This window comes from Fusarium redolens (genome assembly GCF_020744475.1).
Source record: "Fusarium redolens strain MPI-CAGE-AT-0023 chromosome Unknown BKA55scaffold_10, whole genome shotgun sequence".
Taxonomy (NCBI): domain Eukaryota; kingdom Fungi; phylum Ascomycota; class Sordariomycetes; order Hypocreales; family Nectriaceae; genus Fusarium; species Fusarium redolens.
The window spans coordinates 330,190-357,622 of record NW_025763673.1 but is presented as its reverse complement, the minus strand read 5'-3'; the positions used below and the strand labels follow the sequence as shown (position 1 = coordinate 357,622).

The 27,433-nt window shown below is 50.0% G+C and overlaps 5 protein-coding genes across 5 annotated transcripts; 3 read left to right on the top strand and 2 right to left on the bottom strand.

The window, feature by feature from the left end:
• Nucleotides 1-175: 175 nt before the first annotated feature.
• On the top strand, nt 176-1,919 carry BKA55DRAFT_739364 (major facilitator superfamily domain-containing protein). Its single transcript, XM_046201413.1, has 3 exons — nt 176-529; nt 582-679; nt 729-1,919. The coding sequence occupies exons 1-3, from the start codon at nt 328-330 to the stop codon at nt 1,806-1,808; spliced, it is 1,380 nt and encodes a 459-aa protein (XP_046047909.1). The 5' UTR covers nt 176-327; the 3' UTR covers nt 1,809-1,919.
• A 49-nt stretch (nt 1,920-1,968) lies between these two features.
• On the bottom strand, nt 1,969-2,775 carry BKA55DRAFT_540646 (glycoside hydrolase; the record flags this gene model as incomplete). The annotated part of the gene is made up of 1 exon (XM_046190290.1): nt 1,969-2,775. The coding sequence occupies one exon, from the start codon at nt 2,773-2,775 to the stop codon at nt 1,969-1,971; it is 807 nt and encodes a 268-aa protein (XP_046047908.1).
• Nucleotides 2,776-7,258: 4,483 nt separating this feature from the next.
• BKA55DRAFT_571442 (heterokaryon incompatibility protein-domain-containing protein) lies at nt 7,259-9,531 on the top strand. The gene has a single exon (XM_046193070.1). The coding sequence runs from the start codon at nt 7,314-7,316 to the stop codon at nt 9,402-9,404; it is 2,091 nt and encodes a 696-aa protein (XP_046047907.1). The 5' UTR covers nt 7,259-7,313; the 3' UTR covers nt 9,405-9,531.
• A 688-nt stretch (nt 9,532-10,219) lies between these two features.
• BKA55DRAFT_701968 (uncharacterized protein) lies at nt 10,220-10,748 on the top strand (the record flags this gene model as incomplete). The annotated part of the gene is made up of 1 exon (XM_046200610.1): nt 10,220-10,748. A coding segment is annotated over one exon (204 nt), but the record flags the coding sequence as incomplete, so codon positions are not given.
• A 684-nt stretch (nt 10,749-11,432) lies between these two features.
• Nucleotides 11,433-13,074, bottom strand: BKA55DRAFT_571441 (uncharacterized protein). Its single transcript, XM_046193069.1, has one exon. It carries the CDS (start codon nt 12,983-12,985, stop codon nt 11,678-11,680), a length of 1,308 nt encoding a protein of 435 aa, XP_046047905.1. The 5' UTR covers nt 12,986-13,074; the 3' UTR covers nt 11,433-11,677.
• Nucleotides 13,075-27,433: the final 14,359 nt, after the last annotated feature.

The window sequence follows — 27,433 nt, the reverse complement described above, 5'->3', positions numbered from 1 at the left end:
GGAGTGCGCAAGCCTACCACGTGACAAGCAGGAACTTCACTAAGAGCCTAGTCCTTGCCTAATAGAGAGATAAATGAACAAGTCTTGCATGTGGATAATTACAAATACAAAAATGCGCTAAAGGCGACTAAATGACCTTATCGCGGTTGAATGTGGAATGCAACACACCGGACTCCTTTCTCCGAGATAGTAGAGAAACGGCATCCATATAGTGCCTACGTCCTGCTGGGAAAGCTCCAAGGTCTTCACAAGTGCTCATTAGATCCCCCGCAGAGTTCAGTCTTCTGCACTAGACAGCAGCGCAATTGCTTTGCAACGTGTTGAAAAATGCCGTCTACATCCATAGAGCTTCGACGCCCAACCGCTTCGTGGAATGGCGAAGCTGGCCCTGTCACACCTTCGAACCCCGATATCACCGAGGAGCAATCATTCGAAGGACACACCCAATTCTCGTTGCCCCCAGTGGATCGCGGCAAGGATGCCTGGCTATTTCTCTTTGCTGCTTTCCTTCTAGAAGCCCTTGTCTGGGGCAAGTCACCACACCGCTTCAAGTATACGACAGGAATACTAACTCTCTTTAGGCTTTCCCTTCTCTTTCGGCATCTTTCAAGCCTACTACTACAGTCATGAGCCATTCGCCGGATCGTCTGGAATAGCAACAATTGGCACGTGCGCAATGGTAGGGTTTTCCATTGCTTGTTCAGACTGTTCAGCTAACGTCTATCAAGGGCATCATGTATTTTGCTTTCCCAATTGCTATCGCACTACAGCGGCTGTACCCTCATATTGCTCGTTGGGCTCCAGTCTTTGGTTGTCTGGCCCTGAGTGTTATCCTGGTAGTCTCTACTTTCTCACAAAACGTAGGGCATCTTATCTTGACACAGGGAGTCTTGTACGCCTTCGCAGGCTCCTTGGCATATTGTCCTTGCATGGCCTGGCTTGAGGAATGGTTCGTGCAGCGCAGAAGTCTAGCCTTTGGCATCATGTGGTCGGGTTCAAGTACTGGTGGTGTTGTGATCCCCTTGCTATTAGAAAGTCTTTTGCAGAGATTTGGCTTCAGAACAGCACTGAGAATCTGGGCTGTCAGTCTGTTGGTACTGTCCTTACCGGCCTTTTTCTTCGTTAAGCCCAGGATTCCCGCCAGCTCAATCGGTGCCACGAGACTAAATATCAAGATCGGGTTCATCTACGACAGAACTTTCATTATTTACCAAGTTGCCAACATTGTCCAGTCTCTTGGTTTTTTCCTGCCTGCTATTTATCTGCCCACCTATGCGCGATCAGTTCTACATGCGAGTCCATTTCTCGCGGCAGTCACTGTTATGATCGTCAATGGTTTCAGCTCTCTCGGCATTTTTATCATGGGTTTGATAGCGGATAGGTGGCATATCACCACGTGCATTCTCTTGTCCACGATCGGCGCTGTATTGACGACGTTTCTTCTGTGGGGCTTCGCTGGAAACTTGGCTATTCTGTACATCTTTTGCGTTTTCTATGGCTTGTTTGCAGGAGCATTCAGCGGGACGTGGCCAGGAGTTTCTCGGCAGGTGGCCTCTGGCACTCTGCACGGCGGGTCATCTGAAGACCTCTCTTTCGACCCAGTCATGATAACTGGTTTCCTAATTGCTGGACGCGGAGTCGGCAATATTGTCTCAGGGCCACTCAGTGAGGCCCTTTACAAAGCCGTTCCAACACAGAATTCAAATATCTGGGGCTTGGGTGGTTATGGGGCTATCGTTGTCTTTACTGGCATCACAGCTCTTGGGGGCGGAACATCGTTCATATGGAAAAGGTTGGGTTGGATCTGACACCAAGGAATACTGGCGAGCCAAATGATATATATGCCTCAACACTTGTCTATCGACCGTTTGCTAGTGATACAAACTGTTTCGCACCCAGTGCAGAAGAATAAAAGCAGCTCATCATCTCAAAGATAGCACTAGAGCCTCCCTAAAACTATGACCAGTCTTAGACGTGGTACTTAACCGCAATCTTGGATCGCTTAGCCTGGACACCCTTATACAAAGCAGGGCCAGGGATCTTCCAGCTATCACCACGGTTGTCATAGACAGAGAACCCAAAGATTTGCTCATCAGAAGTGCTGTAAAGCTGAGAAGCAACATCACCAGAGCCAGAAAGGTTGTCAGTACCCGAGCCAGTAACCTCAATGTTGCCACACTGCATATAGAACTCGGGCTCGGAAAGATGGGCACGGTGAAGTGCGATAAGCTCGTTTCGAATGACGTACTTTCCGGGGGCAATAGAGGAAGGGATAGTCGCAGAGTTTACACCGCCATTCTCACGAAGCTTGTCGGTAGCCCAGACACCCTCAGTATGGGGGGGCCCAGAGACAAGGCCTTCTTCGGCAATCTTGGTCCACTTGAGCTGTGTCTTATCAACTGAAGCGCAGTCGCCGTTACAGGGTGCAATGTAGGTGATGACAGGACCACGGTGAGACTCGGCCCAGCCGTTGAGGTTGATCTCCTTGTCGTCAGAAGTCCAGAAGATGGAAGCAGTACTGCCAGCTGCGATTTCGCCGTAGTTCTTTGAAGCCTCAGCACCCCTACGACAGACAAAGTCGGGGCTCGAGATGTCCATCTCAGGACCCTCATCCTCGGTACTGAAACTCCATCCAATGGCATTAGGGTCGGGGGAAGGTTTCCAGCGGCTGAAACCCTCGTAGTCGACACCATCCAGGGTGAATGTTTTCAGGTAGCCATGGGCGGCAACGTTGGAAGCCAAAAGAGCGGTTCCGATAATGAGGAATCGAGACATGTTGGAGGTGGAATTTCAAGGAGTGTATATGACTAGAAAGAATGAAAGAGGTTTACTTATCAAAAGTAATCTTGGGGTGAATGAAAGCAATGGAAGCAGAGAATGAATGAATTGATGATCTGGAAACATTGTTGAGGGTGCAGCCGTCCCCTTTAAATAATATCGCTGAACATTGCCCACAAATGTCAGTAATACTAGACAGGATTGTGCCAAGGGCATGAAGTTTGAGGTTTTTATCGCATGTACGGATGGACAGCCAAGACCAAATGAGCACTTGATTTTCTATCTAAAGGAGCGACGAGAGTCGGTCTCTTATATTCATGTTCAGTCTGCCGATCGTCTAGGCAGCAGGATGCTACCTGCGATTTAGAGTTCATGGCAACTATGAAGTTATTCACGATGGTCGTGATCCTTGCCCTTGACAGTTTTCAGCGGATCGATATCCCTGTGAAGATTATCAGCGTATCTTGAGGCTGAGCGCCAACTCCGTGCTATAACCTATCAGGGCGATGTGCCTTGCCGCCAAACGGTATCATAGGCAGCCTAACCCTGCACATTGGTCGTTAAAATTAGCCAGGAAGGTTTCTGTGATCCTTTTCTGGAGAGCGGCTCTTGGCAACCAGGGTGTTAATGTCGATCTTGGAACAAAAGCCGGTTTGTCCGTCCTTCTCGTGAGGCTTGAGGAAGAATTACGCGCCGTTGGTAGTCGTAAGCGCTTGGGTGCTCTAGCCAGCCCTACAGTAGTTTCCGTTGAAGCACATCCTACTGGACATCAATACAGTTGATCTTGGCAGAGATTCCGTCCAGCAGCGCTTCCATCTAGTTCATCCAGCATATCATCGGCACAAAAGCGCTTTACTTCCAAGAGAGCATCCCGTCAGCGGGAGCATATCCCTCTCCGGCCAAAAATATCTGCACAGATAGATCAGGTAGCTTTCTATTCACCAAGGTAGGAAGTCTATGTGCTCTCAGATTACTAGTAGCTGCAACCTGAAACCGTGCATCCTTGGGGAAAACCCTCACAGGAGAAAAGCCCAAGGTGGCTAAAACGCTGTTCTGCGGGAGAAGACAGCCGCCTCCTTCCGCAGTCTCCAGGCAAGCTCTGTACCATTTCGACCCAGCGGTTTTGTCTAGTGGTCTCAGCCAGTGAGACAAATCGTCGAGGCCCGGTTTGTGTTCCGGGCGGCAGCCGAGGCTGCAAAGAAGAAGAGATTCTCTGGGCAGTATACGACTGCAGAGATCGGTCATGCAGCTTCGGGGCTGCAAGAACGGTGGCGAGCCATTTAGAGCCCGTGCGTCGAGATAGGGGACCAGAGGGCCAAACAAGTCGAGCAGCTGGCGGCTGCTAGTGTTGTTCGGGCAGCAAATACTGCAAAAGTCGGTCGAGGCAGCGTAAAGCTGCAGGTGGGGGTGAGGGTACGATGACCCCCAATGTCGAGCGGCAGGATGCCGCAAATGTCGCGGAGAAAGGTCAACTCTCTGAATCCCTTTCTCCAGGCAGCTGTTAGAGCACCGTTGGCCCCACAGTTGTCTTTGCTGCCATTTTGGCCTGCAAAAACCTTTTGCCCTAGCAGCGCTCTAACAGCGGGTAATAAGAAAAGATTTTACAGGAGAGTTGTAAAATGATGTAACGTGTTTTATAAGCGAGTGACCCATATAAGCGAGTGACCCAAAAATCTCAACCTTCTCAATTAAATCGGCAATAAAAATACCACAAATTATCAGATCAATTAAAACTAATCGCTATATTCTTCTAAATTAACCTCAATTTCCTCCTGACAGGTCCTTGTATTATGCCCGGCCCTGCCGCATTTGCTACAATGTGAAACCCTCGGTCCCTTTGACCTTCCGCGACCACCACTTCTCGACGATTCGGCTGCTACCTGCGTATCAACATCCATCTGATCAATTGCTTGTGATGCCTCTTCTATAGTCAAAGGCCCTCCTTTCTGTAGTCTAGTCCTTTTCCCCCTCCGGCGTCGCTTTACTATCCGATTCTCTTGTTCAACTTGTTGAAGCCTATCCTCTAGTAGGACTATCTTATGGATAAGGACGCTTGTTGCCTTCTCAAAATGCTTAACAGCCTCAATAATTGACTCTGGGGAGCTGCTCTTATGATTTCTAACCCTTCCCTGTAGATATTTAGAATGCGATTGGGCCTCTAGTAGTGTCTTTGGGGTCCTTGCAGTCCAAGGGGTTGAAGGTATCGTGACCTCTGCGGGAGGTGTCGGGGTCCGTAATTGCACATCAAGCTTTGAGATGACATTTTCTGGGTCAAAGGGAGCAAGCCCAGCTCCTCTAAAACCTCCTTTGATATTACTTTCTGTAATAGTAGCTCGGTGGGCGGCATGAAAGGCAGGAAAGAACTCGATCTTGGTGATGTGGTTTATAGAGCATCCCATTAGACGCTCTATTTCTCGCCCATAGGCCTTTTTCAGCGGCCCAAAGCACCCTACATCAAGAGGCTGGAGTAGATGAGAGCCATGAGCAGGCATACAGAGGGTAATAATCTTATTCTCCTCACAATATCTCTCGAATTCGATAGAGTGGTGGCTTTCATGACCATCGAGGATTAAGAGACGATAAGAACCAACTGATCGGTCCTTTGTTGATCGATCAAAGTGCTGTAGCCAGTCAAGACCTAGCTGGTTATTGGTCCATCCATTTTCGCTCAATGCAATGACCCAATCGCCGGGGAGGTTGCATTCTCGGTACCAATTGGCAAGATGATATTGGCCTGAACCAATGATGAATGGTGCGATCGATTGACCTTCTGCATTGACCGCTTGAATCACAGTAATCCATTCACGATTTCCAGGCTGTATCTTCTTTGGTATCCCTCGCCTTTCTGAGCTTGTGACGACCATTCCGGGCTCAATCATACCCATCATAAAGCCGGTCTCATCAAAGTTCCAGATATCAGCTAATTGGATACCGTATTTCGCGATCGTATTCTCTACGAGGCGAAACCAGCCCTGAATAATAGTCGGATCTTCGCATTTAGCTCTCTTATAGTCATATCTCCGAAATCGACATGCCTTTAGCTCTGGTTGTCGTTGGATAAAGTTATGAACCCAGAGCTTGCCGACTGGTAATGCCTCGCGATCGGCAAGTAGAGAATTGGCCATTTTTTCCACAAAATCGCGCCGAGGGGGGAAACCTCGGGAATCTAGGTCAAGGATAAATTGAACTATCGTCTGTTCCTCTAGATCAGATAGGTTCCGTGATTTTGTGGTTATATCACGCTTTGAATGAATGCCATTCCGGCGGCGACCTAAGGTGCGGTGATTGACCTGATATACAGTCGCCGCCTTTCGGATACTTAATTTCGGGTCATTTTGAAGGGCCTGAAGGGCAAGAAGTATCCTAGCTTCATATGAAGGCTGTGGCATATCGGGTTGTTGAAAGATATTGAATTGAATGATGATAATGTAAGTTGAGGGATTTTTGGGTCACTCGCTTATATGGGTCACTCGCTTATAAAACACGTTATCATTATGTTATGTTATGTTATGTATATTTTTCGTCCGGGGGGCCGTAGGCCCCGAAAGTCCCCTACTGGGGCACAGGACGTGCTGAGCTAGAGAAATTGGGACCTATCTACACACTAATTACAGAATACTATGACTTCCTCTCGAAATCCAATTCTGCAGACGCGTCGATAGACCACACACTATCCAGCATATCAACGGCACAAATGGCGCATCTTATCGAGCCTGTTACCCGTCAGCGGGATGATCAGGCGTGGCTGATGAACGACAGCCGCAAGGTAAGCCCGTTGTTAGGCGATCGTGAGCCTCTGGGCGCGGTAGCCTCAGGGCTGCCTTCAAGTGGTCACGGTCAGATAGAGGGCGTGCTAGCGCCCTTCATCTGGCCGAGAACAGGTAAGAGAGAAAGGTAAGAAAAGGGAAATGTATAAGGGTAAAAGAGGGGAGGAAGGATGCGAGTGCGTCCCGGGTCGTGCTCGTCTAATAACGAGGACAGATCTTTCCAAAGAAAGCGCTGGCTTTAGAGAAAAAAAATGATGTATCACTTAACTTGGCTTGTATGGTTTAGGGTAGGACAGTAGTCAGGCAACCTCTAGTAAGGACATATCAAGATTTCAGAGGCAAGTAGTAGTATACCAATCATTTCAACTTGGATAATGGGATGATTTGATTTGATTGCAGTGTTTGATTGATTGAGTTGACATGTGGGGAGCGCTGGTCATCCAGTCGCGAACTCAGTGCTCACGTTAGATTTAGTCAATTTACGTCGGCTCTGGTTGGGGATTACGTGTATGACCCCCTTCAAATATGAGTAATGATTGATCGGAGGGTGCGCCGCGCCGTCAAGGATGTTTGAGCGTTAAATAGCCTCAGCGTCATTTACCATAGGGTGTATTTACGTCATGCGAGGCCTCCTGCAGCTGACATGCATAAGGCATGAGGAGAGGCAGACAGTGAGAAAAAGCGTATGAGTCCGGGCTAGAACAGGAACTCTATTAATATCTTATACTCCCTCATAGAGCGAAGCAACGTCCTATACCCTGCTTTCATATGGCTTTTCGCAGCCATATCTCTGTTCATATTCACTGGTCCATTTTCATTGTGTGTCTCATGGCCGGTTTTCTACCATCGCCCACTGAAGACGAATGCCAAAGATGTGCCGAACTCGGCATTCGAAATGTCTTGGGCGAGGAACTATTGAATGAATCCTCGAATCTTATAGCGCAACGGGTGTTCTTTGACTCTCAAAACTCAATTGATCCCTCATCTTGTCCGAGTTGTTGGGCCTCGTGCCGACTTCATCGGAGTATCCAACCCGCAAGAATATTCAATGAAGACCCCGCCTGGGCGGATCCGAATTCCTTATTACGCAACTCGCACTGGACTTGTATGCTGAGTTCGCAAGAAGTCGGCCGACTTGATTGCAAACCTGGCTCCCGACCTATGCTTCAAGACACATTTGGAAAAGGGCTTGCTGAAGATGCTTCGGGGACTGTCCGAATTGTCCAGAAAACCCCCAACTACGCGGTAGTCTTGGCGTGGTTGGAAAACTGCCATAAGGAGCATCTTTCATGTCAGAGAAAATATTCTCCGTGTCTGAAAAACATTTTTCTTATTGATGTAGAGGAGGAGGCCTTAGTATGTTACCCGAGTGATGCCGGAAAATTGATTCATTATTTAGCTCTGAGTTATGTATGGGGGAGCTTTGAAGCTAATTACCAGGTTACTGGACCCGGTCCCATAGCTATTGAAAGGCTTCCACAAACAGTCCAAGACAGTATAATTGTTACTAAAGACCTGCGCCAGAGATACTTATGGGTTGATCAAGTTTGCATCAACCAAGACAAAAAGATCAAGAAGAATGAGCAACTGGGTTATATGGCTTCTATATATGGTGGAGCTTGGGCAACAATCGTTGCTGCGGACAGCAACGATAGCAACAGTGGGCTGTCCAGGGTCCGCCCGGAATCACAACGAAGTCATCAGCTCAGAATCGAGTTCGGGAATGGAAACATCATGCTCCAGAAATTACCCAGTTTTGAACAGCAAATGGCAGTGTCGCCGTGGATACAACGTGGTTGGACTTATCAGGAAGCTTTGCTATCTCAAAGACTTGTGTTATTTACCAAACATCAGGTCTACTACAGCTGCAACTCCATGCTTTGCTGCGAGGCCCTTGATGATGAGAAAACTTTCGGTGGGAGCACGAAGCCTTTGTCATATGACATGAACGACGAGGTTAAGAATCCTCCGAAGATCGACCTCCATTTCCCAACCAAGAAGGAACTTCGAAATAATAAGCTGTTTGAATATGAGCGTTTAGTAAATCTCTACTGCAAGCGTCAGCTGACACACTCCCAAGACATCTTGGTAGCGTTTTCGGCATTGCTACAGCGCCTTGAGCAGCTTGCATTTCCAACCGGTTTCTGTCATGGTTTACCGAAAGACAATTTCCCTCAGTCTCTTTTATGGAGACAGGGAAGAAACGCCTCTGATCCTGACGCATGCCCTGTGTGTTTCGGCAAACCTGATGCCCCAGCTCGGCGAAAGTGTGAAACAACGTTTCCTAGTTGGAGCTGGATAGGGTGGCATTTGAAATCTGAGGTGCACTTCCCCCATCCGGTTGCGGAGGTGGAGGACGAACCAAGAGAGATGGTCGATTTGAAACCGCCGCTCAAGATCGAGACGGTAAAAGGGCAGATATTGTTCGATAATCTGCAAAATGCCCACAGAATGTGGCAACCCCGCAAGAGGTACCATATTCACCGCAAACCTTCACCCAGAAGGTTAGCTATTAGAAGCTTCCGTGCGCCCAAGGCCAAATGTCTGATCGGTGACTGCACGTTTCACCACGAGATGAAAGAGGGTACTAAGTTAAAGGTCAGGGGAATAGTTCTGGAACTGCCGTGCCGAACTTCTGTTAGCTGGGTCCAGTGCTGGATTTGTCAACAAGGCTATACTAAATTCACGCCTGAGTTCGACTGGCGTATATTAGACAACTCTACCAAACCCATTTACGAATCGGAATGGTATGTGGATGAGTGCTGTGATAAATTTGGAGACAACGGTGAGGAACCAAGAAAGGACAGGTTTTTGCTTCTGGAATGCCATCGCACAAAAGAGCATACGTTACAGCTATAGCAGAGCGTAGTTTGCAGCCTCTTAATATTACATTGGGAGGACGGCAATCTGGTACGGGGCGGCATATTGATAATTAAGATAAGGGCTGAAGATTGGCAAGGTTTCTGTACGAATTCGGGACTACGAGTAGAAGAATTTTGGTTAGCTTAAAGCTATCTAGCAAATCTTCATTCTTTCCGCTTTTTTTATCATATGGCAATGTTGGGGGTCGGGATGACTGGTTGTTCGGAGAACAAATTTTTGTAGATACAACACGAAAATGGAGCTCAACGTAGAAGCGACTCTTGCAATTTAGTTCGGGCTTGTCCCATGCTTTTTGCTACTCTGTAGCATGAGTTATGAGAGTTTGTAAAAATTATTTGATCAAAGCTTGACAAAAAGCTCGCTACATAAGGAAGGGTTAGGATAGGGTTAGTATTAAACTATCTAAGCTAGTCTGCCCTGGCATTTTCCTCTAACTAAAGTAGAGTAAAAGGCTGAGTAGAGAGGTATAAGAGGTATAAGAAATATAAGAGATATAAGAGAAGGGAAAGGAAGGTATATAGCTAGAGACCTAAGAGATAGGTATAGCTAGAGGTAGCTAGAAAAGGGAGACTATAGCTATACGATATCTTGCGAGCATCGACCCGACTACCTGACCGGCGCGCCTTGGTGATAGACTGCTTCTTAGGACAGGGAACCCCAGAAAGTTACCCTGATATAATAAGCTCGAGTGAAGTTGAGCAGAAGATATCTTACATCTAGGGGCATTAGACATCGTGGTAGATCGGTGCGAGAACACGATCTGTCCGACCAGTCGTTTCCTTCTATGCTGGCTAAACAGCACGAGACTTCACCATTTCCACGAAAGACCGTTCAGTCTGGTGGCGGAGAAAAGTACCGAAAGAAAGTACCGGAATGTTCAGAAACGGCTCTTGGCCTTTGCCTTTCGAACGCATATGATGACGGCTAGAGTCAGGAGAGAGTGTGTGAGGTTCCAGTTGAGCAAAGATCTATCCTCTCAACTTCAAGTCATTTAGGAGCCCAAGGTCTGGAAATTGTTCGACTAGACCAGAGGATCCTGGCCTGTGATACCGGGAATTAGTGACATCGGCGAAGCCACGGATGAGGTTTCTGCGCGCCCTGAGTATCAGCCGCTGCAGGACGAATTCATTTCATTCGATGCATCGCAATCCAAGGATTTTGACGATGAGCAAGGTGAAGAAGAAGCCTATGTGATGACGAAGACGAAGATGTCAATTCGGTGTTCGGATACGACGAGGTCGACTGTGACAACTCGGAGGTTGTACGCAACCAAGCCAAAGCCGATGAAACCACCATGCTGATCGACATTCGAAGATGTGGTGAGTCCGACACGGCGACGTTGAAGGCGATTTAGGGGCAAATGGAGACAGCACAACGCGGCGTGATATACTGCCGCTCGATTAAGCAGTGCGAGGCAATAGCTGCGCTGGTTAGCTGCAAAGCGTATCACAGCAAGTTAACCCGGGAAGCTCGAGCTGGCGCGCTGCAAGACTGGGTCGATAGGCTGGACGGTCAGCGCTAGATCGCGGCAACGACTAGACTAGGGACTGGAGTCGACATCAGGGGCATCATCGGGGTAATTCATGCAGGCCCGCCGTTTGGTTTGGTCGCCTTTGTTCAGCAGACAGGCAGAGGCGGTCGACAGAGAGGCGAGGTTGTAGACTCAGTGATTGTGACGGACGGAAAGGCGGGTTGGGGAGATGAGTTCGGCAGTGATATCGATCACATGAACCGGGAGGGAGTTGGGTCGTTTATAGAGGACGAGGGCTGTCGGCGCTTAGTGCTTGGCCGCTTTTTTGATGGGGTTGGGCTTTGTTGTCGGGATATGCGGGCAGAATACTGTGATCGGTGCTCGAAAGAAGCTGATGCTAATCAGGTGGATGGCGAAGAGGATAGGGAAGGGAGGACTAGCAGTCTTGATCACATTTATTCATTCCATTTCAAGTAAATAAAATAGCCCTCGTAGACCTTGTGCGAAGTCAACTGAAGTCTGGAAATATAAGAATCGGAAATCTGGGTGAATTAATTCAAAAGGTGCTATTTATTTTTGTCCTAAAGTTCAGTCTCTCTTTCTCTAGGCCGTATCTGAAGAACTCAGGAGCCTAAACGTTTCTTCAAGCCACGATATATATGTGTCCTGCATCCATGCGCCTATTACTCGCAAAGTTGCTACAATAGTGTACAGTCCGATGAGATTATCTGTGCTGCCAATTTCCAAGTCTTGAAGAATCACCTATAGTTAGTTGATATTAGCACAATTCTATCAGTATATCGACGGCAACAAGTGTTGATGGAAGGAGTTCACTTACTATTTGATCCTTCTTATCGCAGGCAAACAGCAAGCGCCACTTGTGCTCCATGACAATAATCAAAGGCAGCGTCACCAAGGGCTTATCTGAGGATGTTCCAATAAGCATCTTCATGCGCTGATGCCATGACGCGACCCAGATCCCCAACTGTAGTCTCGCCTCTTCCAAGTCTCCTCTTGCGATCTTGGTTTCAATGACCATAGCAATGGGATCGTTTCTGACTGGCCGATAGACAGTCTGATTGAGACAGCGTTCTCTATCTGGTAAGCCAAGGATTTGTTTGTGGATGATTTCTGAGAGGTGTGGCGGTGGACATATGCGAACGCCCAGATCTATCATCTTGGGACGCGAGTAATCATACAGCGTATCAATTCGCATTTCGGGTAGAAACGGTTTGCTGATGCGTGCTGAAGTGAGAAGATGTCGATGAATCGAGGGGAAGGCATTGAAAGCCAGCTTGAGCAGCGGAGCGTGAACCTCAAGATTCCACGTTGCTTCACAAGCCTCCTGATCGCTAACAGTCTTGGCAGCGTCTTCAAGATCACACAGCGCAATGAACTCAGTCTTGTACTGAGATTTTTTGTCTGCATCATCACCGACCTCAAAATACCAACCACGTCTGATCGTACCCTTACGATGAAGCGCTTCCAACTCTGAATAAAGGGAACTAGGGAGAAAGTTCTCTTTATGCACAGTGATACTGTTGATGTCATCAAAAAGAGAGGCGATATCGTCAGGAAGCTGCTCAGTTGGATCGTCTTCAATGGCGGTATAGCGGATGGGTTTTTTGAGAAGCTCGAGGGTGGATTGTTTGACAGGACTTCCGGATCTGTTGCTTGATGCTCGTGATGGAGATCGGTGCGAAGATGCATTGGTGGATGATTGGCTGGGAGTTTGTGTATTTCGTCGAGGAGGTAAACTATACAGAGGAATAGTTCTACCTCGGACCGAAGCATTGGGCGTTTTGTCGGTGTCGAATGGGTTGTCACCTGGTAGATGAGTGGTATATTGGTGGACAGATGGGTCATCAGTCGCGTCATCCATACGCGCTCTTTTAGCAGGTGAGCCCACGCGAGTCGGCGTAGATGCAAAATGTGGAGGTGTCGGCATTTTATTGAAATCGCGTTTTCGCTTGTCACAAAACGACCCTTGAACTTCAGCTTGGCAATATTGCGATAATGGGTTGGTGAGCGTGTTGAGCCAGCTATGGATGAATGCATCCAGCGATGCGTGTTCGAGATCGCTCATAAAGACTGAGGTTTTGCGACCATACAAATCGAGTGAGGGTGAGTAGTGGTATTACAATTGCAATGTTCATGGAGAGATGCGTAATTGAGCGTTGGCGATTAAGTTGGGAAGCGGGGTTGTTGTTCAGTGATTGTGTTGTCCCAGCGACCAGTTAGTCAGCACACCGTACCGCTCTATAATTGGCGGGCAATTCTGTTTTGGCTTAGCTCCCAGTCGGCTAATTAGCCGCCGGCATTATTCTTCGCTAATGAAGTGGGCGTTACTGTGGATATTCCCAGTATTGCTGAAGGGGACAGCGCCAAACATTCGTGACCGCGACGCCATTTAACCTTCTAATGAATTTCATATTCTTAACAGAATCCTTGAAAAAGTCATCATCTACTTCTTCACTAGCGGTCTTGTAAACTTCAAAGGTCCTAACTTGCCTGCTCCTTCGCTCTACTTCACGGCTCCCTCAGTCTCTTGACCAATTTGACTTTGCGACAACCCTATAAGTTTTAATATCATCCTACCGACCCCAATATATTTCACCGGATATCTTGCTCCATTAAGTCATTGCGCAAGGTCATGGGTCGATTAGTTTAAAGCATTTTACTGGCAATTCGATGCGATTGCTATTGCGATGACTGTACAGCGCAAAGACTTGGCAGTGAGGCCAGGGATTGAGTAGCCTACTGTACCAATTACCACTGGTATTGACATCGGCGGTCAATAGGCGGACGGGTACCCGTCCTTCTAAAATTGGACGGGTCCCGTCCCAGTTTCCATATTTGGTATAGTTTTCTCCGCTATCGGATCGTCGGTATCATCACCCTTGCAAGATCCAGTTCCAGATTCAACAACGCCACCAGAGATACGTCCCGTCAAGAGATGATTGGTATAAGGCCCAGCCACCGAGAACCTCACTAGGTAACCGCCAGTATAGAAGAGCAATGGGCCTACCTATAGGATATCTAAAAGCAAGCTACAGCTGGTGTCTTGATTGTGAGCAGATGCGGAGGTGCTGCGCCACCTCAACGAGCCTAAGAGAATGGACCAAAGAAGAGATGAAGGCTTATTTAGACTGGGGCAAAGCAGAGACTGGTCGCATCGAAGCAAAAGTATCTCGAGAGACTGAGAACGGGCGGCTGTTCACAAGCAGAAGAGGCATGAGTGAGCTTTGGGAAATAGCCCAGCAGGGTATCGATGAACAAGCCTTGTACTCGGCCGTGGAAGATGAAGAAAGCTGTATTGTGGTACAGCGCTAGCTCTAGTAGGATTTGGAGTAAATTTGGAACTCAGATATGTCGTGGCTATTTCACCTCAGGCCAGTGGTTCATTGAAATAGCTGGTAAATGGGACTCGTTAAACTACTTGAGGCAGTGGAACAAGAAGGCGTGAGGTAATCCGATAGCGGAAAAAATTATGCCTTTGAGGAACGAAAAGGTTCTTTCTTCCTCGCCCTGCTTACCCGAGCACGGATCGCGGAGTGGTCCGTGCTAGCCAGCTTCACCACAATTTCTGCGCCACAATCACCTTCGCGCCACAGGAATCAAACAGCAACAACCACCGAAAAAAAAAAAAAAAAAAAAACCTGGGGGAAAACACTGGGGCCCCAGCTGGATGTGTATCTCTTCTTTGAGTGGCACAAGGCAACAAAAGGTCACTTGACCCACTTGACCCCACGTACCAGAAGGCTACAAAGGCTTTATATGTAAAGGCAGCTATTAGAGCCTGTACTTCTTTGTAGCTTAGCTACTTCTATAAGAGTATAGCCTCTTTTTTTCCTGACTTTAACTGGCTATTAGCTTTTTATACTTATTCTTATTGGTTATTGGTCTTTTGTATACAAGCTGATCCTGTATTGGCTGAATTAATTCATCTAATTGGCCTGATATCCCTGTCTTGACCGTTTTGTTGCCTTCTGCCACTTAAAGAGATACAGGGTAATCGAGTCAGCAAGACATTGGTTTGTCCTACGACATTCTTAGTGACGTTTGCCGATTTTTTTTTCTTCCTTTTTTGCTAACCAAGGACCCGTTACTTGATACGTCTACTTGAACCTGGTCATGTGACACATAAAGAAAGAGAAAAAAAACCAGCGATTGAGGACAAGAGCTGTGATTTTCATGCCGACACCAAATCATGGTCTTACAGGAGTCAATTCTTCGTGCATCATTTCCGCACTTTTCGCTCAGGGCATATGACAAATCCACCGCTTGGTCCATGGTTATGAACATGCTGGCTTTCGTTCTTCTTATATCTTATTTCCCACCGGTCGCTTCCTATTTTGACCTCCACGGCGTTGAATGAAAATGGACAGTCTCCCTTCCCTCCACGGTTACACTGCCAAACCATTCTCTTCTTCGCGACCGGGTCTCCTGTGATTCTTGAGAATTTTTGGAATGATCGACAGATACGAATACCGTAGCTTTGTGATCTGGCGAACTCAACGAGCTCTTGTCTCATTTCGTGAAAAGAAGAGTACGTGGTGCCCTCCGGTGGTAGCTTCATGAGTTGCCCTTCCCGTTCGGCTGGTGGTGCGAATGTATCTTGTCTCATTGGCTCGGACTCTGTGAAGTCTCCGTTTCTGTATTAGTCTGGTGCTTAGCTCTACTCCGCAAAACGCTTTGCGGTGACATGTCGAATGCTAACCTGCTACCAAGATTGAATCCCTCTCATGGCCCGCTAGTTCCTGTTGGAGCCGCAGGTCGACAGGCATATATGCACCGTCCCTGATTTCTTTCCCTGTACCATTCATGCCCCTGGTCGAAGAAGGATCTTTTGCGCGCTTGGGTGGCGAGTTGTCCGGACTGCTGCTGAAAGGGTTTCGTCTTTTTGCCAGGTCGACTTTTGCTTTCTGTGGAGAGGACGCCTTCCTCATCACAGTAGCGCCCTCGAGCGTCGCCTTCGATGTGAAGCTGAACTCATCTACGAGCACAACTAGGATATCTTGCCCAGGTTGAAGCTCCTCCTGTAACAGTGCCGGGTTCAGGACACCAACGATGCTGCCTCTTCCGTACATCCACTTCCCAGATGCGAATCCGCCCTCAGGCAAGCCCTTCATCCAATCGACCCGGCTTTTCCAGGGCTGTTGATCGTGTGGCATGTATGCTAGAATGTGAAACATCTGGCCGCCTCTGAATGTCGGGTCCTTGTCACGGGGTGGTACGAGATAGGTGCTGCATTGGATGAAGCCGCAGCATTTTAGCTGATTGTTACTCAACGATCCAGCCTTGAAACGGAACGCCGTGGTGTCGACAGGTCCGTGGAAGGTAGCGCGCGGTGCTATGGTCGGGAGGCAGTCATTGGCAAGCCTGAGAGGCCTTATCGAGATGCTAAAAAGATGTGTCGGTTAGTATTCTGACCTCTGACTTATGGGCCTGTGTCTCTGCTACATTGGTGCTTTCAAACAGGGCATCGACATACGCTTGAACACACATCTGTCCACGAACCTGGGCCAACTTGGCATATGAGTCTTCCCATCCTCCAATAATGGACTCCTCACCGTCCTCGACTCTACGGCGGAAATGTAGCTGATACGGATGGAGCTGGATGTCGAAGAAGAACCACTGGTTTTCCCACTCATCTGCTTGGGGGAAGGGGTACACGTGCATGGAGAGTGGCACGTCGATTCCATCGATCTCATCGAGCACCTCTCCGTGCTCCCCTGCTCCTCCGTCAAAGAAGCTCGCCTTGACGAATTGCAGCCGGACCGCACCGATCAGATTGTGCCCTCGGATAAGCTGCCGGTCGGTGGATGAAGCTATCTCTAAGCCTTCGAGGCTGGAGAAGAATTGCACTCCCAGGGGGCTTAGAGCTGGCTGCCCTGGCGCCGCTCCCGACAAACGGGCCCTTGATTGCCCGTTACTGGAACCTAGACCTTGAGGCATCAGGGATTGAATCTTGCATGGCACGCAACAGTGTTTTGATGAGAAAGTAGTCTGTCAGAATCATCTCTGGATCTTTCGTGAGATGAGCTCGACTTCTTATACGCAAATGGTCCCCACATTCCGACGGGAAAACAGTTCCGAACTTTGTCCAGGGTCTGCTCCAAAAACCTTCACCCCGCACAATTTTCTCTGGTCTCGAGCGATTCATGATGCCATCGCCCGTCAGCCCTTCTGTATATTGCTTTTTATTATGCCACTCACACCAACACTGTTGGCGCCAGCTGGACGCCGCTGACTACGAGATGCGGTCACCTGCCAAGCGTAACATCTTTGAGCGCAACCTCCATGCCGGTTATTGACGGTCTGAACGTCATGCGATATTTCTGTCGCATGGTTCGAGTGGTTGTAATCTTGAAGCGCCCCTCTGGCACCCTCTCCGAAGTTGCCACCTACGGAAAGCTTCAAAGCTTCTACTCCGTGGACCTAAACTACCGCTGCGCAGCGGGTTAGTCCCTTCCTTCAGGTCTCTGCTCCTCTCTCTCAAAGTCTATTGATGGGATGGCAAATGCCTTATTTCGCCCTCTCGACCTCTGCGTCGATTGAGGGTGGTGTTTCCTCTTTTTACATCCAAGGTCTCATCCTTTCTACATAATAGTCCGTGTTACTTTTACTCGGATCATGCCTCCACCAGGACGAACTCCCCTTCCGATAGAAGATGTCCGCCAAACTCTGGAGAGGCTAGATCGGCAGCACACTGATACAACGGCTCGCACCCGGCGGACCACCCGGCCGCAGCGGGTCATGGAGTCGGAGCTCCGAAACACGAAGCTCAGAATGCCCCTCGAGGAAATCATCCGTGTATCGGACGACCTGGACCGTAGACGCGCCGAACGTCGGACCGGTGGACCCGGACCCTATCGGCCCCACCAGGCTCGCAGGCGCAGTGAATGGGTCCATACGCGGGTTGCTACCGGACCGACGACTCCTGAGCCAGCCTCTCCTCTCCGGACACCGCCTTCCCTCAAGCGGCATAGCATACAGCAAGACGTACTTCCGGCCCCGACACCCTCGGACCGAGACCGAAGCCGCCGGAAGAGGCCGAAACTACTGCACGAGGTTACTCAACATCAGCAACTGTCTCTTGACACAATTCTTCAACACCGGGACTCCTGCTTTCGCGTGAAGGAAGACGTATCGCTAAGGAGATCCTGGTGTAAGGAAGTCCCGCTCGCCCTTCAAGTCGAGACTTCGAGATCGTTCCATGCAGCTTTTGCAGACGAGAGGACACTGCCTATTTCCCATTGCACCTTCTGTTACAGAAAATGCGCGCCAGCCAACATGACTACCATCCAGTGGAGGAGGGACTTGCCCTCCTCGCTCCTACGAGCCACAGTGGCTCTTCAAGAGTGCCAAAAGTGTCTGCCACTGACAGGTGACGCTCAGGTCGATGTTTGCCTCGAATGCCGCGGTAGCTTCGACCGTGGGAAGCTGCCAAAGGCATGCTCCGTCAACAACATGAATATAGGATGCGAGCATCGTTATCCCAAAGAACTCGACGGCCTCTCTCCTCTCGAGGAGAGGCTGATCGCTCTCCAGGCCCCCTTTGGCTATATCACGAAGTTCACTGTTGATAACAAGACGCCGTCGAGTGCGAGTTACAGGAAGCACATCAAGGGCCACATTGTCGTGTTTCCGAATAACGTAGACGACTTGGTCACCACAGTGCTGCCTCACCCGCTTCTTCGGACGATCGAGAACATCCATGTCTCTTGGAGTGGTGCCAAGAGACCCAATCAGGCGGAAGTGGGGTCCCTTCTTCAGGTGCGAAAGTCTCGGGTGACTGCTGCTCTCTTGTGGCTACAGAAGAACAATCCCCTCTATAGGGGTATCGAGATTAACCTGGATGAGATACATGGCTGGCAGTATGCCGAGGGCTCGGCCGTTCCCGCCGTTCTCATGGAGCGCATGCGAAGAGAGGAACCCTCAGCCGTGGAAAAGACACACACAGACCCCATCGTCCCAAATGTTGATCGCGGATTAGAGGGGACCGGTTTCGCTAGCATTAAAGAGCTTCTCGCCTCCATGCAACCAGATGCCAGCGACGATGCCTCACCACCGGGCGACAGCGAGTTGGTGGAACAGTCCCACCAATCGCCTGAGGATCTACTTACATCTGCCCCTGACCCAGGGAGTGTTGACCACGGCGATGATACCCTGTGCGAGACCTCGGCGTCCGGCATGTTTCCTCTAGACGGACCTGCTACATTCGCTGAGGCTGACAAGCTGTCCTTCTTAGCTGAGGCTTTGCGGACGAGTCCGGGCGGACACGATGATGACGCCGAACCCGTCGGTATGATGGTCCATACGGCGGGTGACCAGCCATTCATCCGGGTCGAGCGTGGCGCGGATTTCGCTGACAGCCTACACGAGGATTTCTTCCCGCGAACCTTTCCGAAACTTTTCCCCTGGGGCAGGGGCGGCCCGAAGGGCCCCAGTCTGCCAGACGGCGATCCACGTGGCGCCTTGGGCTCCGCACAGAGTGGCACCAACCATTCGCTCAACTACTGGACCAAGTACGTGTTGCAGCGACACGGGGGCCGGTTTGCCGTCCACCCAATCTTTTGTTTCTTGGTCTTCAATATCCTCCTGCGATCCACGAACCGAAGAATCAGCATGGTCCGTCTGGTAAAGGGCTCCTTCGACAGACTGGACCGGGTCTGTAGACGCCTGACGATGGACCGCTTGAAAATAGCACAGGAGGAAATGCAGGACACCAAGACCACGACCGATCCGGATATCTTGTTCTTGCTCCACGAACTGTCCATATTTGGCCACGCGCAGCCGCTCTCCAACGAAACCCGGCTCTTGATGCGGAGGAAGATACAGTCATTGAACATCTGGACAGGTATACCTGCCATCTGGATTACTGTCAATCCCAATGATATCAACAATCCGGTCAAGTTGAAACTCTCCATTCACAGACTTCATGATCGCGATGCAGCCAAGGAGCTTCTGATTGATCTCCGTGGGAGATATGATAGAATTTCTCTTAGCATTATGGATCCGGTCAGCGCTGCCATCTTCTTCCATCGAGAGGTCTCCTTGTTCTTTGAGAAATATGTCAAGACAGGCCAGGAATCAGTTTACGGGAAGATTAGCCATTACTACGCAACCGTTGAGACGAACGACCGAGGTAGTCTCCATCTGCATGGTCTACTCTGGTTGGAGGGTAATATGGAGTTGCCTTCCTTGATCGACGATATGACGAAAAATGAGGAGGGAGAATACCGTGCTCAAGTGGTTCGCTATCTGGACTCTGTATTTAACGAATGTCTGGATGAGGAAGCTGGAAGGGCCGTCCGCAAGGAGAGAAAGCCAATCGACCCGATTGACGAGATCATGAACAACACTGTGACTCTCTCAGGGGCTTTCGACAACGAGTCCAACTTCATTGCCTACTGTTGCCAGGTGCACTCGCATACGTACACCTGTATCAAGTATTCTCTGAAAGCACTCGCTATAGAGGGCGCAGGTCAACACAGAACGACGGCTTGTCGGTTCAAAGCCCCTTGGAAGCTCGTCGAGAACACCGGGTTCACGGAGGACGGTCTGCTCAGCATGAGGCGGAACCATGCGCTCGTCAACCGGTACAACAAAGCAATGGCGGTCGGCCTCCGCCACAATCATGACCTCTCTATGATCTTGACTAAGACGAAGGGATTGGCCATGGTATTCTACATCACAAATTATGCCACCAAATTAGACACGCCCATGTGGAAACGCCTCGTCTTTGCATCTGATGTTCTTCGGCAGCTCCGTGAATCCGCGTCGCTGAGGGGGCCAAGTCTTTCCGAGCAAGATGCCCAGCGCCAGGACGTGGTGAATGAGAGCCGCCAGTTTTTGATGAGGGCAGCGAACCGAATTTTCTCTGAGAGGCAGCTTTCGGCCGTAGAGGTCTGCTACTTTCTGCTCGGCTATCAAACAGACTTTACTAACGTACCAAACTGGTCCTACATCAACCTGACAGCACTTTACTGGACCATCTTCCGACGCTGGCCACACCTCCGTCGCCAGGCTTGTACGCAAATCGACGCCGAAGAGCCATCGGAAACAGTGCAGTTTCGGCAAAACGGCCGGACCTTGCTGTACCTGGACGCCTATGCTTATCGCGGCCCAGTTCTGAGAGATACGTGCCTCTACGACTATATGTCCACGATCATCGTGGAGCGCCGTCGTGGTCGAGATGAGGATGAAGTCCATATTGCGCTACAGGGGCCCCCGGAATGTCACGAATGGATTCAAAAGCTTCGTCAGCCCGCCGGATACGCAGTGCCAGTCTTTCAAGGGTTCATCAGCGACGATCACATGGACGACCACCCAGTGTACTTCAAACGGTATCTTTCCCTGCCTGGTTCACTCGCCCCCGAAGCTGCCCTGATAGTCTGTGTAGGAATTCGGTTCTCCATCTAGCCTTGTTCGTACCATGGGAGAAATTCCTCTCCGAAACCCACCCCGATATCACAGGCATATGGCAAAGTTTCGCAGCTAACCTGTGTCCTCGCTTGGGATCCCACGTCGCGAATATCTCTCTCCTCAGAAAGTCGGCTGAGGATGCTCGTAAGGATGCTCGGCTCTGGGCCAACCGGTCGGAAGGCGATGACACGGTAGACGTAGAATTCCCCCTGGGTGAAAGCAACTGTGATGATGAGCCGACCATGGAAGAGCCGACCATGGCAGAGCATTACCAAAACTATACGGCCCTCTTCCGCACTCTCCAAAATGCTGTACGCAATTCCGACGCAACAAAGGACTCTCCGGTCTTGCAAGGTCTGATCCGAGACCTTGACCGGGAGAACCCGATAGAAGAGCGCCGCCCTTTTATCCAACGTCACGACGATTTCTATCAGCAAATTCGCCATCGTCAACACAGCGTCTTAAGCCAATACTCCGTTCCTTCTGCCGATGACGTTCAGGCTGCGGCGAAGGCCCAGGATCTGCTGCATCTACAGATGCTCAACGAGATGGAGGGTGTTGTGCAAGGTGGCACAACCTCCATTGGGAACGCTGACATTGACGATCTGCTTGTTCGACAATGCGATGCAGACATTCCCATTCCGAGACATTTGGAAACCTCGCAGGCACAGAATCCTCGAATGCTTGTTGAACTGGGTCCCGTCGGAGGTTTCACGGAGCTGGGACTTCAGGCCGCCTCCGCGTATACACTCAACGGTTTGCAGAGTATGGCGCTACAGCTTATTTGTCGGTTCTTGGACAAGTACGTCGACCATCCAGACTCTGCCGGTCAGAACCTTCAATACGTTGGTGGCCCAGGCGGTACTGGGAAGTCCAGGATCGTCGATGCTTTGCGGAACGTATTTGTGGCTAGAGGCCAGCTGCATCAACTCCAGGTGACCGGCACGTCCGGCAGTGCGGCTGCTCAGATCGGCGGGACGACATTTCATTCGGCTTGTGGACTGGATATTCACCATTCTAACGACAGAAGAGAGCCTCCAGTCTTCTCGGAAGCGAAGAAATGGAGGTGGAAGCAGAAGTTGGTACTTGTGATTGACGAAGTCAGCATGCTCGGGGGGTCCACTTTATTCCAGGCCAACTGTCGCCTCCAGGCCCTCCGTGACTGCCCCGATAAGCCGTTTGGCGGTATTCCCGTCGTCCTCCTGATGGGTGATTTCTATCAGTTCGCCCCTGTGCTTGAGAAAAGTCTCCTGGTGGACCAGATGATGAATCCGACTTACACGACCTCTTCGGGACAGGCGGCCATTGCTCACCATCGTGGTCATAACCTGTGGCTGATGTTCAAGACCGTCATCCTTCTCGAGGAGCAAGTCCGCGCCCGGGACGATCCACAGCTGGGCGCTCTCTTGGAAAGAGTACGGGCCGGAACCCAGACTAGGGAGGACTTTGACCTGCTCAACACCAGGCTCGTGGACCGGTCCCAGATCACCTTCAAGGCTGGCTTGCGTGCCATAACACCGCTCAACCGTAACAGATGGGCTCTCAATATGGAAGCCCTGGTAGATTGGGCCCGCTTTCACGCAAAGCATATCTCCATCTTCATCTCGACACACACCTGGCGCAGCCGGACCTTTTTACAGCAGGAGCTAGCCCAGACCATCGAGCAAGGCGACAGCTCCAGCTGTAAGATCCCAGGAGTATTCTTCTACGCCCAGGGCATGCCTGTTGTTGTCAACAAAAATACCTATACCGGCCTGAGAGTTGTGAACGGGGCCGAGTTTACGGCCGTGGACCTCATCCCCGACCCAAAGTTCCCAGGCCATTATCTCGCTGACGATGTTACCATACACTTCGGTCCGCCACTAGGCATATTGTTGGAGTCACAAGAGACAAAAGATATAACCATCCCGACACTCCCAGCGGGTACCTTACTCATCCGGCCCATCACGCATGTACTCGATCCAGCCAACTCCTGCTACAAGTTCCTATCCGGGAAATGCACCCGACGCGGACTGCCTGTGGTCCCTGCCTTCGTACTGACCGACTATAAGGCCCAAGGGAAAACGTTTGCCGATGTTCTTTTAGAGCTCCGAGGAAATCGCGTGACAAATGGTCAGCCCTCGAAGTGCGACTTCACTAGTCTCTATGTACAACTTTCTAGGTGCAAGACACTACAGGGCATCAAACTGCTAAATATCGTACGGCCTCAGGACTTCCTCGGCAACAAGCCAGACCAGGTCATCGTTGACGCCATGAAGAGACTTGCGGATCTAGCGGTAGAAACAAGACGATCGTTTGAAAGCCAGCAATCCTTCACGTAGAACAGCGCGCGAGATATACTTATACCAGCACATACGAGGAACCTATGTCACATACGGCGACTGTACCGCTCGCCAGTCATCCGGGTCATTCTCGCCTCCAGTTCCCCGCCGTAATTTCTTCTGCTCTTTGCAGTAGTCTTTCCACCACTCCTCAAATGCTTGTCTACGATACATATGCGTCGGTGCACCTTCTCCATCTCCGAAGAGATCCAAGATGTGATCACAATACATCCATACACCCTCCAGATGCTGCGGTCGCAACGTCTTCTGATCCTTTCGCGCCACCAGCACCGTGCCGATGTGGGACTGCCAGCTCGGAGGCGCGAACCCGGATTCGGAGTCAATATGGAGATATGTGATGACCTGATTATCCAGATCGGCCCGGTCTGCAGATTGACTGCCGACCCGATGAAAGACTAATGGAACCTCGATGAGTCGCGGGATAGGAGGCACGAAGTTCGAGAAGATGGGGTGATCCGCCTTGACCGATGTCACTGACCAAGGTGCGAATCTGACTCTCTCACCATCGCAACGGACAGTGATGGCTTGGATGGATCCCGGAGTGCTGCCTGTGATTGGATCTGCTGTAGCCGGCGCACCTGATTGTAGTGCTGCTGGAGGGGGAGTTTCTCTTTCTGAATCTGTGTCCAGGTTGTCCCATTTTGAGTAATCAATGGTCATGGTAAACAACTTTATACTTCAATGCAATTCGTAATGCAATTCGATGATATTCGATGATACTCTTGAAGAACACGTAGATGGATAGATGGGCAGATGAGATAGAACTGGTAGAGAAACGCAAGCATGAAATAGCAATGCTGTCGAAAGCGGGGTCGGAGCCGTAAGCGCCTTTGCGCCGCGTCTAGGACTCAGCTCGTTCCTCAACGGCATTGGCGGAACCCGGAGGGGGCCGGTCTCCTGTAAACTTCATTCATTCATTGACCGCCGTCATTAGCGGCGGCTAATAGGCGGACGGGTACCCGTCCTTCTAAAACTGGACGGGTCCCGTCCCAATTGCCATATCTGGTATAGCTCACTCCGCTATCGGTCTCTTTCGCGCCGTTTCGAATGTCGCGTTTTATTGCACTAGCTGCTAATCGTGTCGAGACTATGGGCTTACGACGACTGCTTCGCTATGAACGTCAACCAATCTCAAAGTCCAACACCGTTTCCTGACGATCGTCTCCCTCCCGAAGGCGAGTATGAGTCACGGGAGGCGTTATTCGAGGCAATCAACGCCTGGGCGGCGACCAGGGGCTACGCGTTCATAACTGGAAGGTCAACTAAGGAGAAAACCGGCAGGAGGACAATCACGTACATGTGTGATCGTCGCCGTAACCATCCGATCGTTTCGAGAGAACGTCAACGCAAGACGACAACTCGAACAACAGGCTGCGAGTTCTCTGTACTGGCGAAAGAGAATAAAGATAGAAGTACCTGGACTCTGCGGCACCGTTCTGACAGCCGATTCTCACTACATAACCATGAACCAAGCCAAGATACCACTGCCCACCCAGTACTTCGAACAATGTCCAAGGAGCACCTATCTCAGCTGACTGGCCTTGCCAACGCTGGGATAGCCCCTAAAGAAATTAGAACGTTCATGCGGCAGAACACCGACACGATAGCGACACAGCAGGACATATACAATCGTATTGCAGATGCTAGACGAGAAGTCTGTCAAGGACAAAGCAGCATAAACGCGCTTGCTGATCAGCTGTTTAGAGAAGGATTTTGGAGTCAATTCCAAACCGGTCCAGACGGCCGAGTCAAAGCTGTTCTGTTTGCGCACCCCGATTCAGTGGCATATCTACAGGCATATCCGGATGTCTTAATCTTAGACTGTACCTATAAAACCAACAAATACGGCATGCCACTTTTGGACTTGATCGGTGTCGACTCTTGTCAACGTTCGTTCTGTGTCGCGTTTGCTTTCCTGAGTGGGGAGTGTGAAGAAGACTATTTTTGGGCGTTAGATCGATTCCAGTCGCTGTGCGAAAACCGCAGGATAAGGCATCCCTCAGTCATTTTGACTGATCGCTGCCTAGCATGTATGAATGCTGTCGATACTTGCTTCCCATCATCAAGGCCGCTGCTATGTCTCTGGCATGCTAACAAGGCAGTTCTTCGCTACTGCCAGCCGAGATTTACGCGCCAGACTCAAGGGGAAAACCCGGGAATCGAGGCTTGGAATGAGTTTTACGGCCACTGGCATTCGATCATCAAGTCACCAAATGAACAAACTTTCCACGAACGTGTGTCCGAGTTTGAGAAGAAATACATCGCGGATTATTTCGAAGAAGTCAAATATATCAAGACAAACTGGCTTGATCAATACAAAGAGAAGCTAGTGAAGGCGTGGGTCAATCAACATCCCCACTTTGACAACGTCGTTACTTCAAGGGTGGAAGGCATACACTGGCTGCTTAAGAGCCACCTCAAAGTATCTACATTGGACCTGTTCGAAGCTTGGCGATCGATCAAGCATGCACTACTCAATCAACTGGCGGAGTTGAAGTCGAACCAAGCCAAGCAGAAGATCAGGACACCTATCGAACTCTCCAGTATTCTCTATGGTGCAGTACGTGGTTGGGTGTCTCATGAAGCTTTGCGAAAGGTTGAGCAGCAACGAAAGCTTCTATTTCATCAAGGCTCTACTCCTTTGTCGGCCTGTACTGGTTCTTTCTCACGATCACAAGGGCTGCCCTGCGCTCACAAGCTGGAGGGTTTATTAGCTCAAGGCCAGACTCTACAACTCGAAGATTTTCATCCGCATTGGCACTTGACTCGGGAAGATAATCGAAGGCCCCTCTTAGAACCCCGCCAGCGAGTCGATCCAGTGACTACGAATTCGTCTTTGCCGTTATCTAGTGTGAGAAGAGAACTTGGCGGCTTTGAAGTCATTGAGAAGGCGAGGCCGATACGAAACCCTCCTTTATGCAGCAAATGTCATATACTAGGTCACGCAAGGAACTCAAAGGAGTGTCCACTACGATACTCGGAACTAAGAGCATTGCCAGTTATATCTTCAGACCAGCCGCAGGTGTGTTCGAAAACCTTTGAGTGGATACCCTTTACGACCCCTGAGGAACCAAGGCCACCAGTGATGAAAACGCTCGGCGAAATACAGTGGCAACCAATCACAACTTTGGAAACTTTCGAATTTGAGAATGAATCAACTTGTCAAGATCTGCCATCCCAGTTGACCATCGAAACAGAGCGGGTGGACCGACACATAACGACTCCAGAACCTCGACACCCATCACCTACGCCATCGACGTGTAGACCGCAGGTGTCACCACAGTTAAATTCGAGAGATCTAGCTTCAAACCCAACTACACATCTGAGGCATGACGATCCACGAGCCATCCATCAGAGATACGTCAAGTCTAGAGAGGATTGGTATAAGGCTCAACCCCCAGGAGCCTGGCTTGGTAATCGCCAGTATCGAAAAGCAATGGGCTTACCTTTGGGATACCCAAAAGCAAGCTACAGCTGGTGTCTTGATTATAAGCAGATGGGGAGGTGCTGCAAAACCTCGACGGGTCCCAGAGAATGGACTAAAGAAGAGATGATGGCTTACTTAGACTGGGATAAAGCAGAAGCTGATCGAATTGAAGCACAAGTAGCTGAGGAGACCGAGAACGGACGACTGTTTACAAGCAGAAGAGGCATGGGCGAGCTTTGGGAGATGGCTCAGCGGGATATCGATGAACAAAAAGCCTTGTATTCTGCCGCGGAACAGGAAGAAAGTTGTATTGTAGTTCAGGCCTAGTTCTAGT

Coding starts and splice junctions, on each gene's coding strand:
- BKA55DRAFT_739364 (XM_046201413.1), top strand. CDS start 328: ATGCCGTCTACATCCATAGAGCTTCGACGCCCAACCGCTTCGTGGAAT. Junction 530..581: donor TCTAGAAGCCCTTGTCTGGG/GCAAGTCACCAC, acceptor AACTCTCTTTAG/GCTTTCCCTTCTCTTTCGGC. Junction 680..728: donor CAATTGGCACGTGCGCAATG/GTAGGGTTTTCC, acceptor ACGTCTATCAAG/GGCATCATGTATTTTGCTTT.
- BKA55DRAFT_571442 (XM_046193070.1), top strand. CDS start 7,314: ATGGCTTTTCGCAGCCATATCTCTGTTCATATTCACTGGTCCATTTTC.
- BKA55DRAFT_571441 (XM_046193069.1), bottom strand. CDS start 12,985: ATGAGCGATCTCGAACACGCATCGCTGGATGCATTCATCCATAGCTGG.